Source organism: Ambystoma mexicanum, chromosome 1p, assembly GCF_040938575.1.
Source record: "Ambystoma mexicanum isolate Mex_15411 chromosome 1p, UKY_AmexF1_1, whole genome shotgun sequence".
In the NCBI taxonomy this organism is placed as follows: Eukaryota; Metazoa; Chordata; class Amphibia; order Caudata; family Ambystomatidae; genus Ambystoma; species Ambystoma mexicanum.
In genome coordinates, this window is record NC_090921.1 from 963,726,410 (window position 1) to 963,750,941 (window position 24,532).

At 49.4% G+C, this 24,532-nt stretch overlaps 1 protein-coding gene across 5 annotated transcripts in view; it reads left to right on the forward strand.

The window, feature by feature from the left end:
* Nucleotides 1-24,532, forward strand: part of SLC7A6 (solute carrier family 7 member 6) — an 874,508-nt gene that overhangs the window by 835,080 nt on the left and 14,896 nt on the right. For all 5 annotated transcript variants that reach the window (XM_069653635.1, XM_069653642.1, XM_069653626.1 and 2 more), the window contains one exon: nucleotides 10,862-11,045. In XM_069653635.1, the coding sequence (XP_069509736.1) occupies nucleotides 10,862-11,045 (184 nt within the window). The remainder of the gene's footprint in view (nucleotides 1-10,861; nucleotides 11,046-24,532) is intronic.

A 24,532-nucleotide genomic window follows, 5' to 3' on the forward strand; every position in this document is an offset into this window, starting at 1 on the left:
TCTCTGAGGGTCTCCGTAAGGGTCCTGCGTCCACCGGAGTACGTGCCGAGGCCCCTCCTGTGGGGGCTGTTTGTAGACCCAGTTCTACTGAGTCGTGGGGTACTGGAGCTTGCTCTGAGGCCACTCTTTCGGCTTCCCTCAAAGACAAAACTGGGGTGCGCCCCGAGGTCTTGGCTGGGCTTGAGGTTACCGAACGGATGTTCAAGGCCCGTGCCGATAAGGCTTCTACCGGGCCTAGGTCCGAGGTCCCTCGTACAGAGGCTAAGGATACCAACAGTTCTGAGGGGCCGGGCAAGGCCCTGTCGGTGAAAGCGGTTGCTCACCGTTCCCGCTCTTGTGGTGACACCAGATCTGTTGAGGGGGCAAAGAAGAAAGTTTCTTTTACCGGCACTGCCGAGGCCCTTCCTTCGAAGGCTCAGTTGGCGGTTGGTATGTCGCAGAAACATTCCAAGCCTCATAGTACCGGCTCTGCCGAGGTTCCTTACGTTAAGGCTAAAATTAAGACCCCTGACCCATCGACTGGGACCCCTGCCTCACTTCCTCACGTGCCGCAGTTCCCCTCAGATGAGGACAAAATGGAGGCCATTCCCGCCACGACCACGGTGGCCATTTTAGGTACTACCCCCTGCAACTACGCCATCGGCCCCTGGTGTAGGGTTCGGTCCTTCGGGTGAACCTAAGATCCCTTGTGCGCATCCTTACTGGCCGGTTTATGATTGGAACGCCCGGATTCGTCTTCCGCACAATGTTTTGTTTCCAGCGGGGGCGGCTCCCTTGATTTATGTGGATTTGTCGGTGGAGGGGCCGATGTGGCACCATTCCCCGTTACGTCCCTGGATTTGTCCACCTCATGAGAGGCCTCCTCAGGTTCCGAAACAATCTCCTGAGGACGCCTTTTTCGGTAAATTTCAAGCTCTTATGCGCACTGACCACATGAGGGAATATTTCAAAGGGCTTTTTAAGGAGATATGTCCACCCGCGCCTTCAGCTCCACCCGTTCCTCCGGTGGTCCCGCCGGCGCCTCCCTTGCCCGTGGTGCCTCCCCCTGCGCTTCCGCCTGTGCACCATTGTCCCCAGTGGACAAGGCAGTGCCTGACACGGCTCAGCAGGATCCTGACATGGCAGATGACCCTCAAGGCGATAAGGACAACGAGGACCTTCCCCGCTCTATCAGAGCTTTCCATGACCGGGTGCTGGACATGATGAGTTTCTTAGATGTTCCGGTGCCCGAGGCACCTGCTCCTCAGGAGGGCGTGCTTTCTGGGGCGTTCACCTTGTCTCCTTTGGAGCGTACCGGCCTGTTCTTGCAGAAGGCAATTCTGACCGAGGTCCAAAGAGTTTGGGAAAAGCCACACTCGGGACTTTTTGTCAATAAAAAGATTGACGCGAGGTACAGGCTGCGTTCTTCGGAAGAAGTGGCCTTGTCGTCTTGTGCGCCTCCCTCCTCCACAGTGGTGGCTGCGGCTACGTAGCAATCCAGGCCTGCAGCATCCTCCTCCGCGACGGCTACTCAGGACTTGGGAAACGAGGACAAGCTCCTGAACTCCCTAGGGAGGAACATCTTTGCCAATTCGGCCTTACAGCTCAGGCAGGCCAATGCAGAATTGATTTTGACGGAAGCTAACATACTGATGTGGAGAGGTCTGTCAGAGTTTGAGGAGCACATTCCGGTCGAGAAGTTGGAGGATTTCAGAAGAGGCCTTTCCGATGCCAGGGTCTTGGCCCAGGATCTCCTGGAGGCTGCGGCTCATCACCTCGGCTCGGGGTCTGATGCTTGGGGTTGATACCTTGCGGCAAGCGTGGCTGCATGCCACTAAGTTCTCAAAGGTGGTGCAAATCAAGGTTCTGAACCTTCCATTTGATGGTAAGGAGCTTTTTCACTCTTCTACTGATGCAGAGCTCACCAAAACCAAAGATAGCACTCAGATGGCTAAATCATTGTCTGTTCTGGTTAAATCTCCCTTCAAGTCTCAAAGGCCGTTGTCGCAAGGTCGACCTTCCTCTGGTTTTAAGGGCTTCCTCGACCGCAAATCTCGCAGAGTGGATACTCCTGCCGTAGACAACAGCGTACACGGTTTTTCTCTCGCTCCTCAGCCTCCTCATCAGGTTCAGGTGGCACCGCCACCGATAAGCCTGCCAAATGAGGGTTTTCCGCGCTCGCACGAGACCCCCGTGGGAGGACGCATTGCGTCTCATTGGGTGGCGTAGCAGGCCTCACAGAAGACAGATGGGTCTTGTCAGTCGCTCGAGCGGGCTTCCGCTTACCTTTACCCCCTACCCCACCCCTCAACCCTCCTTTTCAGCTGTCAGGCTCACCCTCCCTCAAGGCCGAGGGTCAGAAATGTCTGCACCTCAGAGCTGTGGAACCCGTTCCCCTTGGGGAGCGAGGGGAGGGCTTCTACTCCCGGCTGTTTACGGTGCCCAAACCCAACCAGGCTGGCCTGCGCACCATCCTAGACCTTTCCCAGTTCAATCTTTTCCTTCCCCAAGAGAAATTCAAGATGATCACGCCCGGCCAGATTCGCTCCTCTTTGCAGATGGGCGATTGGCTCAGCGTGGTGGATCTTCAGGATGCGTACATGCTTATCCTGATTTGGAATCCACACAGGAGGTATCTCCGCTTCTCTTTGGGAGAGGAGCACTTCCAGTTTCGGGTGCTTCCTTTTGGCCTCAGCTCGGCGCCGCCTGTCTTCACGAAGATGTCGGTGATTGCGGCCTATCTTCGTCTTCAGGGTATCCATGTGTATCCCTATTTGGACGACTGGCTCCTACCCTTAAGCTCCTGTTCCATCTTGGGCTGTCGGTGAACTGGCGGAAATCCTCCATGACGGTCTCACAGGACCTGACTTTCCTGGGTTTTCGTTGGAACACGATCGACTGCCGAGTGTATCTGACCGGGGACAGAATGGAGGATCTGTTGGCCACGTGTCAGATGTTTACGCAGTTGGAGAGCATGTCGGCCTGGTGGTTCCAGAGGCTTCTGGGCCTCATGGTCTCGTGTGTACTGGCTCTTCCTCTTGCTCGTCTCAAAATGAGACGGACCCAGATGGCTCTTCGGAGTTCCTGGTGTCAGGCTGTGGACCCGAATTACAAGCGGATAATGATTCCGGATTCCATGAGAGTGGACCTGGACTGGTGGTCATCTCTCAGCAACCTGTCAGTGGGCACGGGGTTCCAGGACCCAGCCCCCATGGTGACGATCACGACAGACTCCTGCCTTTTGGGGTGGGGTGTGACGTTAGATCTTCTTCAGCTCTCGGACCTCTGGTCACCTCAGGACAAGCTCCTGCATATAAATCATTTGGAGCTTCTGGCGATTTTTCTGGCGCTCAAGGCGTTCAGACCTCTCATTGTCAACAAGGTGGTCCGCATAGGAACAGACAATGTGGTATCAATGTATTACATAAACAAGCAAGGGGGAACAAAGTCTCCTCCTCTCGTGGACCTGTCCATCCAGATTTGGGAGTGGGCCGTGCTTCATGGGGTCTGGCTGCTTGCAGTGCACATCCCGGGCCAGCTGAATGTCACTGCGGATGTCCTCAGCCAGCGGACAGTGTTCAGCTACGAGTGGGAGTTGAAGGCGGAGATTCTCTCATGGATTTTCTCACGTTGGGGCACACCAGAGGTGGACCTCTTCGCCACAGCGGTAAACAAGAAGCTTCCTCAGTACGCCTCCAGGGGGGGGCTGGGAGCCTCCTCTCTGGGGGACGCACTCGAGATTCTATGGCACAACATGAGAGCTTACGCCTTCCCGCCTCTTCCCCTAGTTCATCGAGCAATTTGGAAGTTGAAGAGCTCTGTCAACTGTCCTCGTCTACTGATAGCTCGATGGTGGCCGGCAGGTTTTGGTTCTCAGAACTTCAACACTTGTCGGTGTGTCCGCCGATCAAGTTACCAGTAACTCCCGATCTTCTTCACCAAGGGGAACAGCAGATGTGGCACCCCTCCCCACAATCGCTCAACTTGGCGGCATGGTGCCTGAGTTCACGTCTCTAGAGCATTTGGGTTTGTCTGCAGATAACATGCGATTATCCAGGCAACCAGGAAACCCTCGACCAGATCCCAATACAAGAGTAAGTGACTCAGGTTCTGTCATTGGTGTTTGGAGAAAGAATTGGACCCGAGGGTGGTAACGATTGACACGGTGCTGTCCTTTGTATCCTCCCTAGCAGAGTCAGGGGTTCATGTTCTGTCTTGCAGGACTTATCTCTCGGCGATTTCCGCTTACCTCTCTACAGACCGGTGTTCTTATTCTTTAACCCGGTGGTGAAGAGACATTTTGCTGGCTTGACACGCATCTACCCTCCAGTTCGTAGTCCGCACCCGCCTTGGGACCTAAATGTAGTCCTGAAGGCACTGTGCCATAAACCCTTTGAGCCAATGGCTATGGTTGACCTCAAGTACGTGTCCTGAAAAGTGTCCTTTCTGGTCGCCGTTACGTCAGCGAGGAGAGTGAGTGAGCTCCAGGCATTGTCGGCAGAGCATCCTTTCTTGGTCTTTCACAAGGACAAGGTAGTCCTTCGGACAAACCCAGCTTTCCTCCCAAAGGTAGTGACCGATTTCCATCTGAATCAGTCGATTTCCCTTCCGGTCTTTTTTCCGAACCCTGCCTCGGAGGCGGAAAGGGTTCTACACTGCCTGGATGTCCGAAGAGCTCTTAAATTCTACCTGGACAGGACTTCCGAGCTTCAGAGTTCTTCCCAACTGTTTGTGACCTTCGGTAACCCTCAGGGCAGGCCGGCGTCTAAGGCATCTATTTCCAGATGGATTACCGCCTGTATCGCGGAATCTTTCACCGTCCAAAAGCTGAAACCACCTAAAGGTATCCATGCACACCAGGTGCAAGGCAAGGCAGCCGCGGTTGCTTTTCAGAAGTATGTTCCCGGGGAGTCCATCGCTAAAGCGGCTACTTGGGCCTCCCCATCTGCTTTCTGTAAGCATTACTGCCTCGATGTGAGCTCTAGAGCTGATGCTCAGTTCGGCCAGGCTGGGAGCCTCTGTGACAGCCTGTAAGAGAGTGCACCCATTGATTAGAGTAGATAACCACTGGCGTAAGGAGGCACATATTTGGATACAGTGAGGTCTTCTGAACAAGATGAGTCAGCTCTGGGCGAGTAAAGACCGAGGAACTGGCGAGTGTTACGTGAGCACAAGAGCCAGACACTGGTACAGCCTGACGTAATGCGTGGAGATACAGAAAGCTCTTGCACTCTGTACAGGCAACGCACTAGGCGTCTATAGGATCATCCCCAATCACTAAACTGATCAGAAAGGGGACAGGGGCCTGGTTGGGGGCACTTAACTCCACATTAATAGATGCATAATTCACTGAACCGCGAACGATGGGCAATTTAGATAGATGGAAGAACCTGCTAGGGGAACAGCTTACTGATGCATCCATTTGAAGCATGTTGGGTAGCTATGAGTGGGGTGTTCACGAGGAGAGGAATTCGCTGACGGGCCCATTGGTCAGCACTCACTCTCTAGAACTTGTATGACAAGATAGCTGCACCATGTGAGGACAAGGGGTGCAGGATTCACTTACTCCGACATGACTCAATAACGAGGACTCTGTAGTTTGGTAAAGGGAAGTCAGTTTAATGATACATACATCAAACAGGGAAACAAATGGGAATCGGCTGTAGTGCGATCTCCGGTCTCTCTCCGACTTCCACGAACTTTGGTAGAACAGCAATTCTTATACGCTAACATAGTCATCTCTGACATCTAATTTCTATAAAAAATCATTGTGCAATATAATTGGTTAGGAAAAGTAACTTAAGTATAGGTGCCATATCTGTATAGAGAAATAAAGCATGTGGATTGGATAACTCTTATCAGGTGGGCGTCTATGCCCATCCCTCTACAACACACGTGATTAACATCACAATGAGTACGACGTCTCATTGGTTAGTGTCTATAGGACCCTAGATTACATGGTCCATTGTGATTGGGCAAGTTACACCCTAAACATAAATCTCCACTTTAATTAGCAGCATGCAGAATAGACACCCAAGTGCCTAGTGCCCCAAGATTCACCCTTCCTCCTTTCCATCAATCAGTGTATTAGGGCTATGTGTCAATTAGTTGGCTGGGTATGGCCTCGGAACTGTAGCCTCTTATCACGAAACGTTATGGCATCCTCAGCTTCTGGATGACATCCGACAGTGGTACCTCTTCGCGCCTGGCTGGTCACGTGTTGGTTCACCGTGAAGCTGCTTCAGTTTCTAGCCTTTTGTGCATTTAATTCTGTGTCAACCTACCCACCTGCATGGGCCTCTCTTATCTTGACCTTCACGGATGGGCTGGTATGCTCTGTAGTTGGAGTCTCGTGAGCTCATGCTCTCCTCCCCTTCTCTGCTTGACCTCGATTTCCTAAGCATGAGCCACTCTTTGCTGAGTTTCGATTCCGCTCCTTCTCCTGCCTTTGGCTGGGTTTCGAAACTTAGCATGTCAGGCCTCTGGCCGCCTGGGTACCTTTCTGCTTTTACAAAATGGAGTCGCACTTGTATAATGTGCCTTATTGAGGTAGTTATATGGTTGGTGCTCGCCGCTCTATCTTCTGCTAAGCATTGCAGGCAGTATCGATTTCTTAGCATCTTGCATTTCAAGCCTATTTACACACGTCGAACAGGACGGTTGCTTCCATCTTGTCTCGTAGCACCTTTTCCTTACGTTTTAACATTGTCTCTTCTCTGCGTACAATCCATTCAATTTCGTAGTAACTCGCACTGGCGTGTTATCTTCGATAGCTGCTCTTATTCATTCTCGGATCTGTTCAGGCCCTTGTCATTTCCACTGGCCTTCCATTAAGGCTTTTGGGGTCTCTTCGTGGACTGTGTGTAGGTACTCCTCATTTCGTATCAGAGGCTGGTATGGCTGTCTAATAGGGTACCGTGCTGCCCAGGGTAGTGTGATTATGGGTGCTTCAACCGGTATGGATCTTCTGATGTATACTGGGCAGAGTCCTAGTGCAGCTCTTTGTAGGTTCATTTGCTCTTCATACGTCACGTACCTTGGTGAATACCTCTTGGTAGCTCGAACTGAGGGGCAGGGGTGCAGGTCATGTCTGGGCCTCCTTTACAGGGGGACGGTGGGGTCAAGGGGGGAAGACTCAAGCTAATGAACTACAAAATACTCCAAGGGTGGTATTGGAACCCAGCAAAGCTAAGTCAGCTAAACTGTCACATAACGCAAGCTGCTCAGGGGGCATACTACACATTTTATGGTCCTGCACAAAGGTCCAGAAATATTGGTTGAAGGTGATCCATGACCCACTAGGCGAGGCCCTACCTACGGACCCCAAACTCTGTATACTGCATGACACATCATACTGCACATACAAACCTTGATAAAAGGTGGCTATACACAGCCTTGCTGGTAGATAAGCAAATAAGTTTAAGGCTGTGGAAGATTGAGTCATGCCTACAAATTGGGAAGATGAGATGACTAAGGCAGAGTCATAAGATCTGCTCGCTACTCTGCAGGCTTCGAGACTGGGAGGCTGACTTTGTGCTAACCTTGGGTAATCTTGCAGTTCACACTCAATTGAGCCCTCGGAGTGCCGATATAAACTTGGTCAAGAGGAAGAAGCCGTCCAGGACAGAGATTAATGCGCAGTTTTGTGAGTGTGGAAGGCTACCCATTGAAGACAAAAGTGACTGTCTTTCGTAGTTATTTTCTTGTGTTAATGTGTATATCCCATTGCTAGGTTTCCCTTGCTATGTTTTTCTGTTTCTCTTCACAGTCTCCCCATTGAGGGGATTTTAATGCATTGTATAGGAAAAAACGCAAGCCACGATGTGCTCACAGTTGAGATCTGGGGTCTTGGTGAACTAGGCAAGAGATCGAAAACACTCCTGCAAGAGGGAGCATGCAGGTCTGCCCCCATTCGGAAGGCCTAGGCCTGGATGAGGGATAGGCGACCCAAACCATTTTACTGGTGCCGGGGAGGGAGGGAAGTAGACTTGAGGAGAAGATTCTGGAATTGATGATATGACGCGCATGGGGGGAGCGGGGTTCCCTACAATGTTGTACTCGAGATCTCTGTATTTATGCTTGTAATTGTTCATTGGGTAATATAATGCATTGTAATGGGTGAGGGTGAGTTTGCAATGGAATTAATTTAATGAAGTTTGTATTTAATTGAAACTGAATAAAAATGAGAATTATAGAAAATATTGTATTTCGGGACTATAACTGTACAGTAAATATAAAGGATATTAAAGGTGTAGTCAAACACTTAACTATGACCATTTTTTAAAAAGCGGCACCTTTACTTAAAAAAACGGGATTTAAAATCAGCAAACCATTAATGAATAAACATGCATTTGCAGCTAAATAACCCCAAGGTATTTTGGAAGAATGCTAATTATATCATTGGCTCTCTGTTGGCACGGTAACCCTAACATTTTGTGTATACCTATGTTCAAATGTACTGTTAATATTCTGTCTGTGTGCTTATAGTGAATATATTTATAATTTTCTGTGTAACCTACTGTAGGTTAGTGATTTCTACAGTGGGATAAAAGGAATTTCTAAAAGGGATCAGTGTGCACATTTTCAGTATGTCGGGGTCAGGGGAGTTCTAATTGTATTAGTAATACCCGTGTAATGGGCACAGGGGTATCGAGGGAAGGGGAAGGTTGACAGGGGCCCCGCTCCCTGGTATGACTGGATCAGTGTATGTATATTGGTGCCCCCACCCCCTCTCTGACCTGATATCCATCAGTCTCTGTTCTTATTGGGTCTCTTTCTACTCGTCCAAGTGGTTCTCAAGAAAAACTAACCTTACCGTAATACACTTGGGCCCAATAGAGAAGGACCAGCCTGTAACAGGAGGAACAGACTTGTTACCCAAACGAGATCAAAATGGGCTTACCCTTGCAGATGCCACATGGTAGAACGAACAACTATCCCCCAAACCGTAGTATGGTCCAGTCTCTGGTACCCGCAGCCGCCCCATTCTTATCTAAAGACTAGTAAGCCTTGCCAAAGAAGGGGTAAGACTTAGGAACACTCCCCAAGCATTGGAGGAGACTCAGAAAGCAAATGGCCGCAGTAACTGCCTGGACCACATGGCAAAGATGGTGGCTAAAAAGGGGGTGCAGCTAGAGGGCCTTAAGAAGACTTCCAGGGAAAGACCGGCCTCCAGGGATAGCTCTGCCAGAGATTGGCCCAGGTGAGCAGCTGACTCTGGTAATAAATGGAAGTAGAGGGGGACGTCTAGGCAGGAAGGGAAGGGTTCTAAAAAGTCTGCAAAGTAGGATGATAGTGAGAGGTGTTTGGGTGCGGTTGATGGCGCTGGGAGGGGAGCAAGAGACCACAGAGGGAGGGTATAACAGTTGGAGGAGACGTTTCATTTGGAGTATTTGGAGAGATTGAAGGTATGGTGTTGGGGCTGAAGGAGTGATACCAATTTGGCAGTTTGCATGCAAGTTATTGAAGGTTTGTGAGAGGCAAGAGGGTGAAGTATGGCAGAAGCAAGCTAGTGTTGGGAGAAGTGAGATTTGCAGAGAAGCAGCTAAAGTCAGGAGGGAGTTGAGGGTTTGAGGCTGGAGAAATGGGAGTGTGTGATACGACCAGAGACGATGTGTAGGGTGAGACCAAGTGGGGTGTAAAAAGAAGACATACATAAGGTAGTGGAGAGAGAGAAAACGATGGAAAGACTCTTGTTTGAAGGCAAAGGGCACCGGGACAGATTTTCCTTTTTTGGTCACCTGGGAAGTCTGAGGGAGTCAGAGAGATAAGGCCTCAGCCTTTAGGCCCTCCATAGAGCAGACTGTAGGGCTACTCTGGCTCTATTGGCTTGACATGGAATTACCTGAGTAGAGAGACTGGGCTAGAGTTGTGAGCCCCCTCAGTCTGAGGGAGAGATGTATAGGTATCCCATTTAGACTGTGCACACTAAAATGCCTAATTAGTACATTTTGAAATAAACAGGGAGAACTTATTGGAGTTTCTGTCTGAAAAGGGAGACAGGCAATATTTTAAGCATATGCTGCAAACGGCTTCCATTTAAGCAATAGCCCCATGCTGGGGGCATTACGGCATCAGGTAATGCCCCTCAACCCCCAGCCAGGGGCTTATTGCTGTTAGTACCTCGGCCTGTTGGACTGGGGTCCTCAAAGCAACTTTTCAGCTGCAAGACGGTCTGGTGTTTTGCAACTGAAAAAAAAAAGAAAAATGTCCGCCATGGAAGAGGAAACGGTCTGTTCTCACTTTCCATGGCAGACATTGAAAAAGAGTAAAAAATAAATAAAAAAGTAAGCAACTAAGGTTGCGGCCATGGAACATGAGAAGGGACTATAAGTAGGGACTACCCTTTCCCATGGTGGCCATTACAAAAAATAGGAAAAAGGGAAACAAAAGAAAATGGTCCCCATAGAAAGGAGAGATGTACTCTTTCTATGGCGGCATGTCGCAGATTGGGAGCGGAGGAGCCGGGGACAGAAGTGTACCCAGCGCACCTGCTCCCAAAGTAGGGAAAAAAGAGGAGAATGTGAGTGGAGGGGGGAGCGGAAACTGTGGAAAATGGGGGGTGAGGGGATAGGGCACTTAGGGGGAGGACCGTGGTCTCCAGCCCTGAGGAGGCTCAGAGCAGTGGGATTATCGACTGGTAATGGGCCCCGTTCTGAGCCTCCTCATTGGATGGGAGGCCGTCACCAACCCCAACTCCCCCACCCCCAGGAGCCCTCCCTCGTACTAAATTCCCACATTCCATCTGTTAGAAGAAATGTAAATTAATGTTTTTCCCCATGGACTTGTTTTTCCACAAGTGCAATATTAACCAAGTAATAGTGTCTTAGTAAAGGTGGAGCCCCGGCACAATTTCATTACTTTTTCTTTTTTCTCATTTCAGCTAAGCTTATTTTTCCCAATTGTGTTTTGCTTATGCACACTATTTCTGATATTGGTGCCATTGTATACAGACACAATTAACTCATTGATTGGAATCGGTATTGCTTTGTCTGGAATCCCGATCTACTTTATGGGAGTCTATTTGCCAGAATCCAGAAGGCCTCCCTTTATTAGAAAATGTTTAGGTAAGTTCGTTTTTTCAATGCACAATCTGTTGGTGGATTTCAGATGCCTTTGTTTGGTTATTATGATTTGAATATGGTATGCCTAATCCAGATGGTAATCAAGCAGTTGCATATTTTTGGGGGAAAATGTAAAGTTTGAGGTTTGTTTTAACAATTGCAAATGTTCGATGGGTTTACCATGGTATTTCCAGAGGCTAAATGTATTCTCCTTGTGCAGCAATAGATGGGGTGAGGGGGAGGAGGGGAGCAGATTGAGTGGGGATGATGATGCTATTCTTCTGGAGATTTTGTATGAGGAACTTTTTTCAAATATCTCAAGGGGGCAAGCACTATTCATGAGCACTCTAGGCACAAATTATCATAAAGTATAAATACATCTACACAAGTTCGGAAACTCCAGTGGAGCAGACCATGAAGATATATTCATAAAATCATAAACGGGTAGAAAGCTATTTCAATTCAATGCAATCCGACTAAAGGGAAAACCTCTCCAATCCTCACATAAATTGATGGCTTTTTTTGTCGCTAATCTAAGGGAACTAGCTAGCACGTGAAAAGTATATTTATGTGTTGTAGCAAAATAAATTCGGGAGAAACAATGGTTCAGCAGAGACCCAACTATAGGAAATCTAATTACTTTTGTCAGGATTGTAAAACACTGCCGATTTTCCAATTCAATGTTGTGACATAAAATCACAATTTTGTGAAAGACATGTAGGCAAGTATTAGGCTTTAATCTTTCTCAAATGTCAACAGTAGCAATGTATTAACATTACTAAAATCAGAAAGTCAAAACGTAATGTACATAACTCAAAGCAAAGGATGGCATACCAATAGTGTCAACTGTGCTTTCATTCATCACGAGATTAGAAAGCTGCAAACAATTGTCCTTTTTATGATGAGCAGGCAGAAAAAGAAAAATGAATGCAACAAAGGGTCCATGTAGGTTTCCATGGAGAAAAAAAAACTGTAGATTGAGAGGAGGTACCCTGGACTAGGAGAAAAACCAAAAGCCAATGGGTCAGGTCTCAGGGAGGAAAAGGGGTAAGTGGGGGATGGGGGGATCCTTGATTCCTTTAACCCTTTAAGTGCCATGGGTAATCCCCCCCCCAGTGCCAAGGCCTTTCTTGGTGATTTCGGTATGTGGCCATTCAATGGCTTGTAACTTTTTGTTACATGAGATATCTCGGCAAATTTTGCTCCTTTTTTTCCCCACATGTAGGCGGTAGCGCCACCCAGGAATCCTAGGTGCTGTAGGGGGGTGAGCGAAAATAAGCTAAAAGGGCGAACATTTTTCAACAAATGCCAATAAAATGATGTACAAAAAAGCCTGTGATTTTTTTTTCCTTGTAAGAGCTAGGAACAAATGGTTTGCTGTGCTGAATTCCCCAATTTCCTGGCTTTCAAGAACAGGTTAACTGAAAACGAAATATTTTAATGTGGTTAACTGTATTTGTGAGAGGTAGGCGATTTTGGCCATTTTTGCCAATTGGACATGCATGGAAGGAATGGAAGAAAAGGTTAGAAAAGCCGAATTGGAGGACAGAAGGGCATATATTTTTGAAAAGTATACACAATTCCAAGTTTAGGAAGGGGTGATTTGCGTAGGTCGGGCAACAACTAGGTATGGGAAAATGCCATAGATTGGGGGAAAAGCAGGAAAATGACCGAAAAAAAGGTATCTGGTGGACATGGTTGGGTTGGTACGGCAATGGCTTCTATGAATTTTGAGAAAAGTAATGCTCCGCTGCATTCCCCCGACTCTTGTTGCAGTTAGGAAAGCGCACATTTTTTGTAGTGTTTTACAAAACAAGCAATACCACAAGCCAAACACTGAGCCATGGTACACAGGCGTTTTATGCTTACGGCCTGAACAGACGCACTTTGCATGTATAAATCACGAAAACCAATGTGGTGAGGAATGGCAAGCATACTTTTTTTGAAAGAGCACAGGCAGACCTTTTCAAGGGTAGGTGACTTGTGCCGGTTACAAAAGTGTATGGTGCCTAAAGCAGCGACTAAATGTAGGGCACATTTGGGAAATTAAAGGGTTGTGTGACAAAGGGCACCGGCAAATGGGTCAAAAAGTTATGAAAACCACACAGACACAACAAATGTTATACCATCCTGCGTTCCCACAGGTGTCCCGATGAAAACGGTACCTCACATGTGTGGGTGCACCTACCTATTAGGCGCCAAGGGGAAAGCCTAAAACACAGGTAACCCCAAGTCTGTTTTGACACCTGAATTTCACTTTCTGCACCGAAACACACCACCAACAACACATGGCCTACCTTCCCGCGTCCCCACACGTGTCCCGATGAAAACGGTACCTCACGTGTGGGTGCACTTACTGGGGGCGCAAAAGGAAAAGGGTAACCCAAGCCTATCGGCACAGCCCATTTTGTTCATGTGGGCAACCTACAGATTTGGGCCTAGGGTGTCAAAGCCAGCAAGGAAAACGGAACCCCATGCATTTCCCAAAAGAGGACACCCGTGGGAATCCACAGAGGTCTGACTTAGGCAAATCGGCCCAGAATTTATTACCCAGAACCCCCGGCAAAGACCCACATGGGAGAAGGGTGCCGAAGGCCAGGGATATTACCGGCGACTTTGCTGGAGCCCTGGCTGCCCTGCGTTACAGCTTCTCCCCACCAGGGAGTCTCGGCAGCGAAAAGCTGTAATGCAGCCAAGCTGCAACTCCAGGACTGTTGGAGGTGATGTCCCTGGCCTTGGACATCTATGTAACATGTGGGTGTACCATCCCCTAAGCACAACAGCAGCTCCAGGGAGCCCCAGCAGGATCCCCATTCCTCCCCTGAGCTGACATCTGTAACGTAGCACAGCCAGAGGTGGAGCCTGGGCTTGCAGACGGACAACCCACATAGGAGGGGATCCGCTCCCAGGGAAACACCAATGTTATGCTAGCATGGGGAGTAATTTGTGGCCTGCCCCTGCAATTGTGTCCCAGCCCACCAACATATCTGCCCGGACGGCCCATTCCCACCCACACCACCAACAATCCAGCCCCAGTCTCACCCACCCCACTGACAGTGGGCCCCAACCATAGAATAATAAAAAACAGTACTCGCATAACGTTGCAGCTGCTTGTGTAGAAAAAGCTGTAAACAAAACAAAAAACATGTTACCTACGGTCACACCAGCAAAATGTAGCCCTCCCCGGGGGCAGATGGGGGCGGGGGGCTGTCCTGCACTCCTCCCTGGGCTCAGGCGTCCCTTCCTAGGAGCAGATATCTGGTCACAGGGAGGGCTGCATGACCTGGCACCCACTCCATTGCAGGTGGGGGCTGGGGAGGTCAACGCCCCATCCCATTAGAAAATTCCCTGTCCCTTTGGGGTGCCCCCCAGCCCCGCCTAAAATGCGTTCTGCCTTTTTTCCTTTGGTAACCCAACTCCCCTTGGCGCAGAGGGGCACATTGGTGTGCCAATCTGGCCCCGGGGTGCCCAAACCTTACCGCCCCACCTACTGCGGGGCCTGACCCACAATTTTTGGGGGCCCTCTCTCCCCTCACCCCAAATGGGTGGCAGAGGCACCTCATGCAGGCCTCCCTGGGCCTCCTACAAACGGCTGCGCGAGGTACACCCCCCCTCCCCCCTCCATTTGGGGTGGGGGGGAGAGGGCCCCCAAAAATGGTGGGACAGGTCCCCCAGTGGGTGGGGCAGTAAGGTTTGGGCACCCCGGGGCCAGATTGGCACACCAATGTGCCCCTCTGCACCAAGGCAAGTTTAGTAAACAAAGAAAATAATTCAAAATGGCAGGCTGCCCTTTAGCGGGGGCTGAGGGGCACCCTACACCGCTAGGGAATTTTCTAATGTGAAGGGGGGGTGCAGCTCTCCACCCCCACCCCAATTGGAGGGGCCACGCATCTCGTGAAGCCCCTCCCTGGGGGCAGATAGGGGGGGGCGCTGTCCTGCACTCCTCCCTGGGCTCAGGCGTCCCTTCCTAGGAGCAGATATCTGGTCCCATGGAGGGCTGCTTGACATGGCACCCACTCCATTGCGGGATGGGCAGACGGGGTCACCACCCCGTCCCATTAGAAAATTCCCTGTCCCTTTGGGGTGCCCCACAGCCCCTCCTAAAATGCGTTCCACCATTTTTTTCTTTGTTTACGAAACTTGCATTGGCACAGAGGGGCACATTGGTGTGCCAATCTGGCCCCAGGGTGCCCAACCCTTACTGCCCCACCCACTGGGGGGGGCCTGTCCCACAATTTTTGATGGCCCTTTCCCCCCTCATCCCAAATGGGTGGCGGGGACACCTCATGCAGGCCTCCTTGGGCCTCCTACAAACTGCTGCGTGAGGTACACCCCCCTTCCATTTGGGGTGGGAGGGAGAGGGCCACCAAAAATGTGTGGGACAGGCCCCCCGGTGGGTGGAGCAGTAAGGTTGGGACACCCTGGGGCCAGATTGGCACACCAATGTGCCCCTCTGCACCAAGGCAAGTTTCGTAAACAAAGAAAAAAATGGGAAATGGTACACTACACTTTAGGGCGGGCTGAGAGGCGCCCGAAACCGCCAGGTAATTTTCTAATGTAATGGGGGGTGAACCTCTACCCCCACACCAAATGCAGGGGGAGGCATCTCATTCAGCCCTCCCTGGGGGCAGATGCCCCTTCCTAGGAGCAGATATCTGCCCCCAGGGAGGGCTACAAGGGGTGCCCCCAGAGCTGTGGAACAATCTCCCTGAGACCATTAAGAAAACCCTGAACTATTTAGCCTTTAGAAAAGGCGTAGAAACTAACTTTTACTAGGCTTCCTTGGCGTCGGGCCAGGACCTCTCACTATAGCACCATGATGCCTACGGGTGACCGCGCGCTTTACAAATAGATTTAACATAACATTTAACAGAAAACTCAGACAACAGTCACTTACCATTAAGCATAGATTGCCAGAAAACCAGTCTGCAAAAAAGAGCGGTGGGAAAAAGCAATCCCTAAGTGGATTTTAAAATGGCAGCCTACTTTTTATGTGCTTGGTAAAAGCCATCATGTGATGAGGAAGAACCACTGAGAAACCCTTCTAGAAGGTGAATTCAAAGCACCCAAAAACCAAGATTTGGCATAAAGTAACATAAGGAAACACCTTACCACTTAAGAGGTAGGTGCCGAACTATAACATGTGACTTATCACAACGAGCAAATGGTTTGGCACTCGTAGAACCACAAAGCTTGTTGAAAAGCATACACTCATGCTGAGCCATGAGTCCGAGTGAATTTGTGGATACAGGCGTAAAGCTGCATCCTTCTATAGTGTGGCAGTGTAGCGTGTCCTAAATCGGATAAAGCTGAGGCAGAGGAAGCCTCTTTATAGTGCTAGTTAATCCTGAGGAGAATGTGCATTTCTGAGGCCTGAAAAGGCCAGGACACTGGTGAAACCTTTGTAGAACAGTTGCCACTCCTGATAGTCGGAAGAATCCTCTGAGGAAGGATTGTGAATTCAGAGAAACAATACTGAGGTTGCTAACCGGCCTTGGAGACGCAGGTAATCTTGAAGACTTGAGGTTGCTGGCAAGCCTCTGTCAGTCTGGTAATCCGTGAAAGGAGTGCAGCGGTTTCTAACAAGCATCTGAGAGAGTGGTCATCTTGAGGTGGTGGGCTGATACGGTTTAATAACCTCTAATTGACAATTCTGGGGAGGGGTATAGAGGCAGATTATTAACCTCTGTGAAATTGAACCATCATATGTCTCATAATCCAAATAAAGAAAACAAACCTTTTCCTGAACATCCCAATAGACCTGAAATAGTCTAGAAAATGACCAAAGAGCGTTAAGGACTAATTCAAATTTAGGACACTTTTCTTAATAAACATTCTCCTCATGTTAATATATATATTGTGCTGCTTCCGATAAATCAATTCAAACTTATTTTTCAAGATCATAAATCATATTTAATTTATCCTTGGTTCATCAAGGATTCACCTTTAGCTCACTTTCCTTAACCAAAATGTTCTCCTTGTTAATTTGTATTATCCATCTGCCAATAAATCAATTCATACTACTTTTTCAAAATCCTTTTTAATTTTCTCCTTGATTCATCACCGCTAAACGTGTTTCACCACTCATGAGTGGATTTTCCAGAGGATTTTGGAAATAATTTATCATCAAATAATTAGATATGTCAGAGTGGAGAAAGACATTTTTTCCAAAGTCACCCTTTCCTATATTTACCATTACACATTTCACAATCATATTTGTAATCTTTACAAAACAATAGTTCACCCCTTTACAAGATGCAGGACTCTTGCATTACTATCAAGCTCAATTATCTTGATTCTTGTTTCTAGTATATACAAATTTCTGTATGTATTGGTCCAGGGAAATCAAACCGCCTTTCTGCGTGGTGCTCAGCGTTTCCAAAAGGGTGTCCTATATTCATATTGACCGTGACACATCATGCATGCCGTATTTCGCGATGACTTCGCTCGCAGCTCTTTCTGCGTCCATTTTTGAAGTGGTTCTGTCTCGTTTTACATCCAATTAAAACCGCCCTGGTGCGGTCTGCCCCGTTGAGCCCACGTTCCACGCAGGCATCCACCAATTCCTATCAGGGCCAGTCCTTACAACCTAACCTATGTGCAGATCCACTCCCTATATCGCCAGGACCAGGACACCATCACCTCCATTGTGGACATGATACATGACGACATAGTCAGCCTGATTGAAATCTGCACCGCCATCCCCCCTTTACCTAAGGTAGTAACTGTGCTCCACTATCTGGCCACAGGCACCTACCAGCACACAGTGGGGCAGCTGCATGGCATATCGCAGCCCTGTATATCACGCATCCTAAACCAAGTGCTGGATGCCCTCCTGAAGCACGCAAGGGACTACATATCCCTACCACGGACTGCCCAGGAGGTGAATCACCTATGAGTGCAATTTCAGTGGTTGGCATCCACAGTACATGAGTACCAGTATGCAAGTGGACACCCTGCATCATTAGGGGAACGTTACCTACACCTGTGGAGCATACCACCAAACACATAGTGGCAAAATATGTGCAGACGTCACGGGACATGTGCATGGCATCATCAAAGAGCTGCAAGCATGAGAGTGCAAAGTGCATGTGGTAGACATCATCCTAAAGCAACAAACATTGGCTGACCTGAATATTGTCATCACCTGCCACACATCCTTCACATGTGACCACGTCATGGTCCCTCGCACTCCATCTGTGTGTTGAGTCCGATGTCAAGGCCCCTTAGTCCTGTATGTCACACATGCCCTACACCATGTCTTGGCCAAGTAGTGAACAGGCCAGATAGTTGCACATATGTGTAGCCAATGACTACCAAGGGTGATATTCTGCGTACCCACATGAACAGTGGACAGGCACAAAGAGGACTACAATCGGGCTCATTCCCGTACCAGTGTTGTGATTGAGCAGACCTTTGGCCGATTGAAGGCACGGCTCCACTGCCTCAGCAGGTCTGTTGGCGCACTCCTCTACGGGCCTGAGAAGGTGGAAAAGATCATGATCTGTGCCATGCTGCACGGCATGCATCTGGCGGAACGTACCTCTGCTGCCTGACATTGACCAGCAAGCACCGGGTGTGGATGAGGATGAGGAGGGAGAAGATGTTACACGTCGGCCAGGGCGTCATGCAGCAGATGGACGTGCAGTGCGCCAATCAGTGATTGACAATTTTTCCTGAGAGATAGGGATGCAGCGGGTGCAATGGTGGCTGTACTCTTGGCATTGGGATTGTGTGCATATGGACACGGTTTGGTGGTAGATGGGCACTGTACACTGTAATGTATTGAATGAACACATGCCAAATAACCAATGTCCACTCGTGATATCTTATTTCCACACAACGGGTGTATTGAACAGTATAATCAAGCATAGTGTATTGGCCCTTCACTGCACCCCCTCACCCTTTCCCCCTCACACACACTCTCCCCCACAACACCCCCACACATCTCTCCTCCTTACCCCCTCCCCTCACAACACCCCCACACACCTCCTCCCTCACAACACCCCCTCCCCCTTCTCCCACAACACCCCACACATGATGTGCAATGCACGTCATTGTATGCAACTAGAGTCAGCACATGCAGGCTGACCCTGCGACTGGAAGCCTCTCCTGGCCTCCCGGGGCTGCATATCTGAGCGCTGCGTGGTGCGTGTTGATCTTCGCACTGGGCTCGTTTGGATAGAGCTGGCAGGTGTGCAAGAAGATGACGATGTGCTTCATGAGCATCTGTTGGTGCAGGACACTGCACCTCCAAGGTCTGTGAGATCCTTGCCAGGACCTGGGTAACTGCTGATAGCCCCTCGTATATCAGCTTGGTATTCCTGTCCATGGCCCCTGTCATAGCCGCAGTGTTCTCAGATACCTCCCGCCTTGTCAATGCACCCTCCGCAGCCTATTGCTTCACAAGGTCCGTGAGCTGCTGCTGCCGCCCCTCCATTCGGGTCATGCGCCCCTATATGTCCCGAATAGCTGTGGAGGTGGACGGGGCATCTGCTGAGGGGCCCAATGCAGGGCTGTCCTCTGATGGGCTCCAGGCCTCTTGGCTCCTCTGCCCTCCTGGGCTGAGGGGTGCCATGTGGGGTGTGCTGGGGGGGGGGGTCTGCTGGGGGCTTGGTGTGCATGCACCATCCCCAGACAGTTTTCCGTCCTCATGTGAGCACTCCTCGACCTGACCCTCTCCCTTGTCTCCACTATGGGGCGCTGAGGCAGCTGCCTCCCCGATGGAGCTGTTGGTGGAAGAATGGGTCCCGTCTGCCTCTGACTCTGGATAAGTGGATACGACCTGTGTTCCCGTTTCCTCTTGCGGTTTCACACCTGTTGATACTGGCGCATGTCTCCTCCCACCTGGTGAGCTTGATGGGGTTGGGGGGGGGGGCGGGGGGAGTGGGCCCCGCCGCCTGTTGCTAGCCCCTGGCTGCGATTGGCCAACAGTATATCCTCACACGGAGGCGTAGATCGTCCCACTGCTTCTTGACTTCTTTTACCGTGCGGGCGGTGGTGCCGACGGCACTGACCTTCCTGGCCACTTCCTCCCATATCTCCTTTTTGCTTATTTGTGCGGGTCGCCTGAGGTCTGCAGCAAAATGACATTGGCATGCTCAACCAATGTGTCCTCCAACATGTTTAGTTCGTCTTCTGAAAAGCGCACCTTGCGCTGACGGGCGGCACCTTTCTTGATTCCTTTGGGCATTCTGGTCAAGATGTGCATGGTGTTTCGGAGGTACAGGTCCTGTGTGTGGAGGATTGCAATGGATTGTGTTTTTCAAGATGGCCGCCATTGCATTTCCCGTTCCGGCGCAATGACGTTACTTCCGGTACCGGTATTGCCGGTGCCCGTTATTTAGGGGTGGACGGAGGTGGAGGTGGTGTCGGCGCATTACATGATGCCGCTAACAGGGGTTTGAGGGTCGTTAGCGGCATGCCGGTACGGACGTGCACGCATTCTTGTAATCAGCCGCTATTAGCGGCGTCAAAACTACTCTGTCGCGGTATTACCTCCATGCCGGTAAAGATTACTTTTTACTGCAAATCTCATAATGAGGTCCATTGACTGTGAACTATGAGCCAGAGTGAACTTGTGGAGCCAGGTGGAAAATGGCACTCTTTGATACTGTGGCAGTCAAGCATGCCCTAAATCGGATAAAAGCAAGAGGCATAGGAAGCCTTTGTATAGTGCTGGTGAAGATGTCCGGTCCATCATCCACAAGAGCAGTTTCCCAACATCAAGCAGGGCAGTTTTAGTTCCCATATTTGATTTCAAACTAGACTTCTCGACCCTGAGGATTTTGCTTTTTTTTTAATATGGATTTTAAGCTGAAGCAAGACTGCCTGGTCCAGAACCTTCAAAATAAATGTATTGTTTGAGATAGGTCCATAGTTGTAACCCAGAGATGGATCAAGATTTGATTTATTCAACAGAACCATAATCCATGTCTTATTTAGAGGAGTGAGAATAATGCCTTAGTTGAAGGATCGATTTACAATATTCAGGAGAGAGCGGATTACCATATTTGCACACTACTTAATTGTGCCTCAAGTGCAAGGATCATAGGGCCGTTTGTTGGATTGAGACGGTTAATGTTTGAGCAAATATCACCTGTCCCTGCTGAATGAAAATAACCTTGGCTGTTACGTGTGGGTTCAAGCAGTTGAATAGCTAGAGGGCTTTCCAAAACCAGAGACCACTTTCCTATGGTACCTGAACCCTTTGAGGCAATGGAATTTGGGTAATTGGGTCCCAAATAAAAATGAAACAAAATTTGAGGGGAGGGGTTAATCTTATATTGTTCAACCGAAAGTGACATCCTGTCAGATGTTGAAGTTTCATCTGAGAACTGCTTTAAGACTTTGGGCAACATATCTTTTTGGGAGATTCGAGCCTTATTAAGGTGTTACAGTGGACATTATTAACTTCAACAATGGTCCTGATTGTACTGTTTGCAAAGCTTTTTTTAGCTTTTGTCTGGGCTACAGTTGGGTTTTCCACCAGCTTCTTTCAGACTTCGAATGGCAGTTTCATATGGTCGCAGAGGACCATTTGTCTTTATTTTCTGGAAGAATTGGAGAGACATTTTGTTCAGAGTTGCCACATCCACTTGGCACATCTGTTATTTACGTTCACTAGTTTTCAGACTTCCAATGAGATCAAGTTCTGAAATATGCACCTGTACTATAGTTGCAAATCTGTCCTTTGCTAGTTTACGTTTATCTCTAAACAGTAGTATTTCCTGTGTGACCACATTGGACTTTCTGGTATATCCAGAATTGATATTAAAGAGGGATACCCTTCTGACCTGACCAGAGAAGGGGAAACATCCTGGTCGTAGGAATGGGCGTATTTTTAGGTGAGATTCCAATTCCTAGTGCAGCCTTTTTCATGCGTAGGTTTATTTACAGGCTGTAGAAAGGACAGCTCAATTATGGGGCTGCCCCCAGCAAGCTAACGGAGTGTGCAGACCTTTAAAGCCCAAGTTAAGACTTTCATGGGTATGCAGGAGAGTCTCTAATTCAGACAAAAATGGAGCATTTGGGTGCAGAGTGTCATAAAGAATTACTGCATTCATGGTGCAAGATTGTCCTTCAGTCATAAGAACCATGCTCAGTAATTTTTGGCCCTTCCCAGAACACTTCACCCTGACATATACCACTCGGGTGTCTGAAGTGTACATCAAACGCTTTACTTCAGAGAGGGAGGGGTTGTCAGAGAAAAGCACAAATACCTACACCTCCCGGTCTAGGGAACATGTAGGTAATTGTTACTATCCATTGTTTTTATATGTACTTCAAAAACTGTCTCTTTGAGGAGCCATGTGAGCATCCCAAATGAATTTTATTGTAAATGGCCAATTGAATGTTAGAATAAACTTATTTGGAGCCAGTGGGAAATGAATTGGACCAGAAAGTCCGTCATTTCACTTTAGGTTGGGTCCACCCACTTCCTATGTCGAACTATGGTTCCATATTTTAATAATGATGTAGCCTTTTTTTGCCTTTGCAGAATAACAAATCTCTCTGTACCTTTAAGTCTGAAAGATAGCCAAGTATGCCCTATACTGGGGGCGCTGTGGAGCAGCCTTTTAAGATGGCGGCTCTCTTCTAAGCTCCATGCGGAGCAGTCGGCAAAACAGGAATCTTGCAGCACCATCGTTCCCTGCTACCAAATGATCAATGGGACAGAGCTACTGAGGAGCTGCTAATCCTATTGGTCTGTCTCCCGACTCCAGCTGATATCGGGAGTCGGTGTTTATGCACATCCGCCTGGTGGCTGTGTCCTCGGGCCCTGCCGGGTGGCTCTGTATGCAGCGGATGAGGACGAGGAAGCTTCGCCATTGATCCAACAGCCTAGATGCTTGCACTAATGAGATTGGTCTTGAGAGGCGGAGAGTTGAATTACGGGCGCCCGGCCCACGGTGGTGAATAACAGCCGGTCCTGATCGTGGGCTGCGGTGGGTGCAGCGATCTTCCCTCTGTAGTCCCGGGGTTTGGGCCCCAAGGTGAAGAAACAACCACTGCGCTGCAGCGGCTTGGTGCTGCTGTGAATACCCGCATTGAGCTGCGATGGCTTGGCGCCTTCGTGAGGTGCAGTGCATTCCCTGGATAATGTCAGCGCAGTGAGTGAGAGGTGGCGGTGGGGGCACTGCACAGTACAGCCTGCCCGAGATCACTGAGGGCAGGCTCTGTTATATACTCTACCCTCACGCTTGTGCCGAGGGTGACTGAGCCTGCTGTGGGGTAAGAGAATTTTGCAGTGCCTCTAAGAAACAACATGAATGCAGTGATGACGGCTGCTTGCCTTTGCCCCAATAAAATGTTAGTCCTGCGCAGAGACTGCCACTGCATGTGAAGGAACTGAAGCAGGGACGCACTGTTGCGCTTGGAGCAACTGCTTGGAGACTCTGGGGATCTGGTGGGGAGGATCTCACCCACGGATGCCGGCCCCCTTGGGTGCAACAGGGGTGGGGGGTTTAAACTTTACTGTCAAACCACCCGTTGATTGAAGGACCCAGGAAAGAGCAGTGGTGCGCACACTGAATCTGGACACCCAGGAAACTAGCTGAGAATTTCGGGTGGGCTGCGCGGTGCCGGATGCATCACCGCGGTCGCTGCTGATGGACCATTACACTGGCATCACTGCCCACGGCTAATACAAGCAACATAGAGCTTGGCAACTGGAACCACTGCAGCTAAGCTTGAAAAATGAAAAAGGGGTCTGTGAGCAAGAAGGGAAGCTGCATGGACCACTTCATGATGACAGCATCTAAAACTTCGGAAAGGGCGGCCACAACATCCACTGTAGCCTCGGCCACCGACACACAAGAAGTGTCTGAACCACTGAGTATGCATCAAAAACTTGACACTATGACCAAAGAGATTTGCGCTGTTAATGGCAAGCTTGTTGATATTACCACGACAGTCGCCTCCATACGGACCCAACTCGAGAAGGAGACACAGAGAATTACAGAGACTGAGAGGAGTACCAGCACAGCAGAGACAATATTGTGATGCTGCAGACTACAGTGGTGAACCTGTGTGAGAAAAAGGAAGGTGTCTCCCTGACTAGTCCCCGGGGATCTGTCATCCAGGTGGCCACGAGACAGCCATCTCTATTGGATCCAGTTCCTGGGGGTGGACCAGTGAAGGAGGATGGATCACCTGGATGGGGGTGAGGGGTACTCAGAAGTGGGACACCGACAGGTGAGACGCAGTATCCCCCTTCTTATAACACCTTTTCCCCATCCTACCCTGTATGACACTCACCCTACCCCACCCCCTTTCCGACACAAACACTTTCTCACACCACGAACGACAAACACACGCCAGAGCAGTTTACCTGACATTTCCCGACACAAGGGTCAGGCAATTGACCAAAATCATACAGTGTTTAAAGATGTGAAGGCAAGCGCTCTGTTGCCAGTCTTTAGCTACTCCTCCTAACGCACGTTTTCATGACTTCATCAATCTTCAGGGAGGCTGAGTTTCTCTGTTTT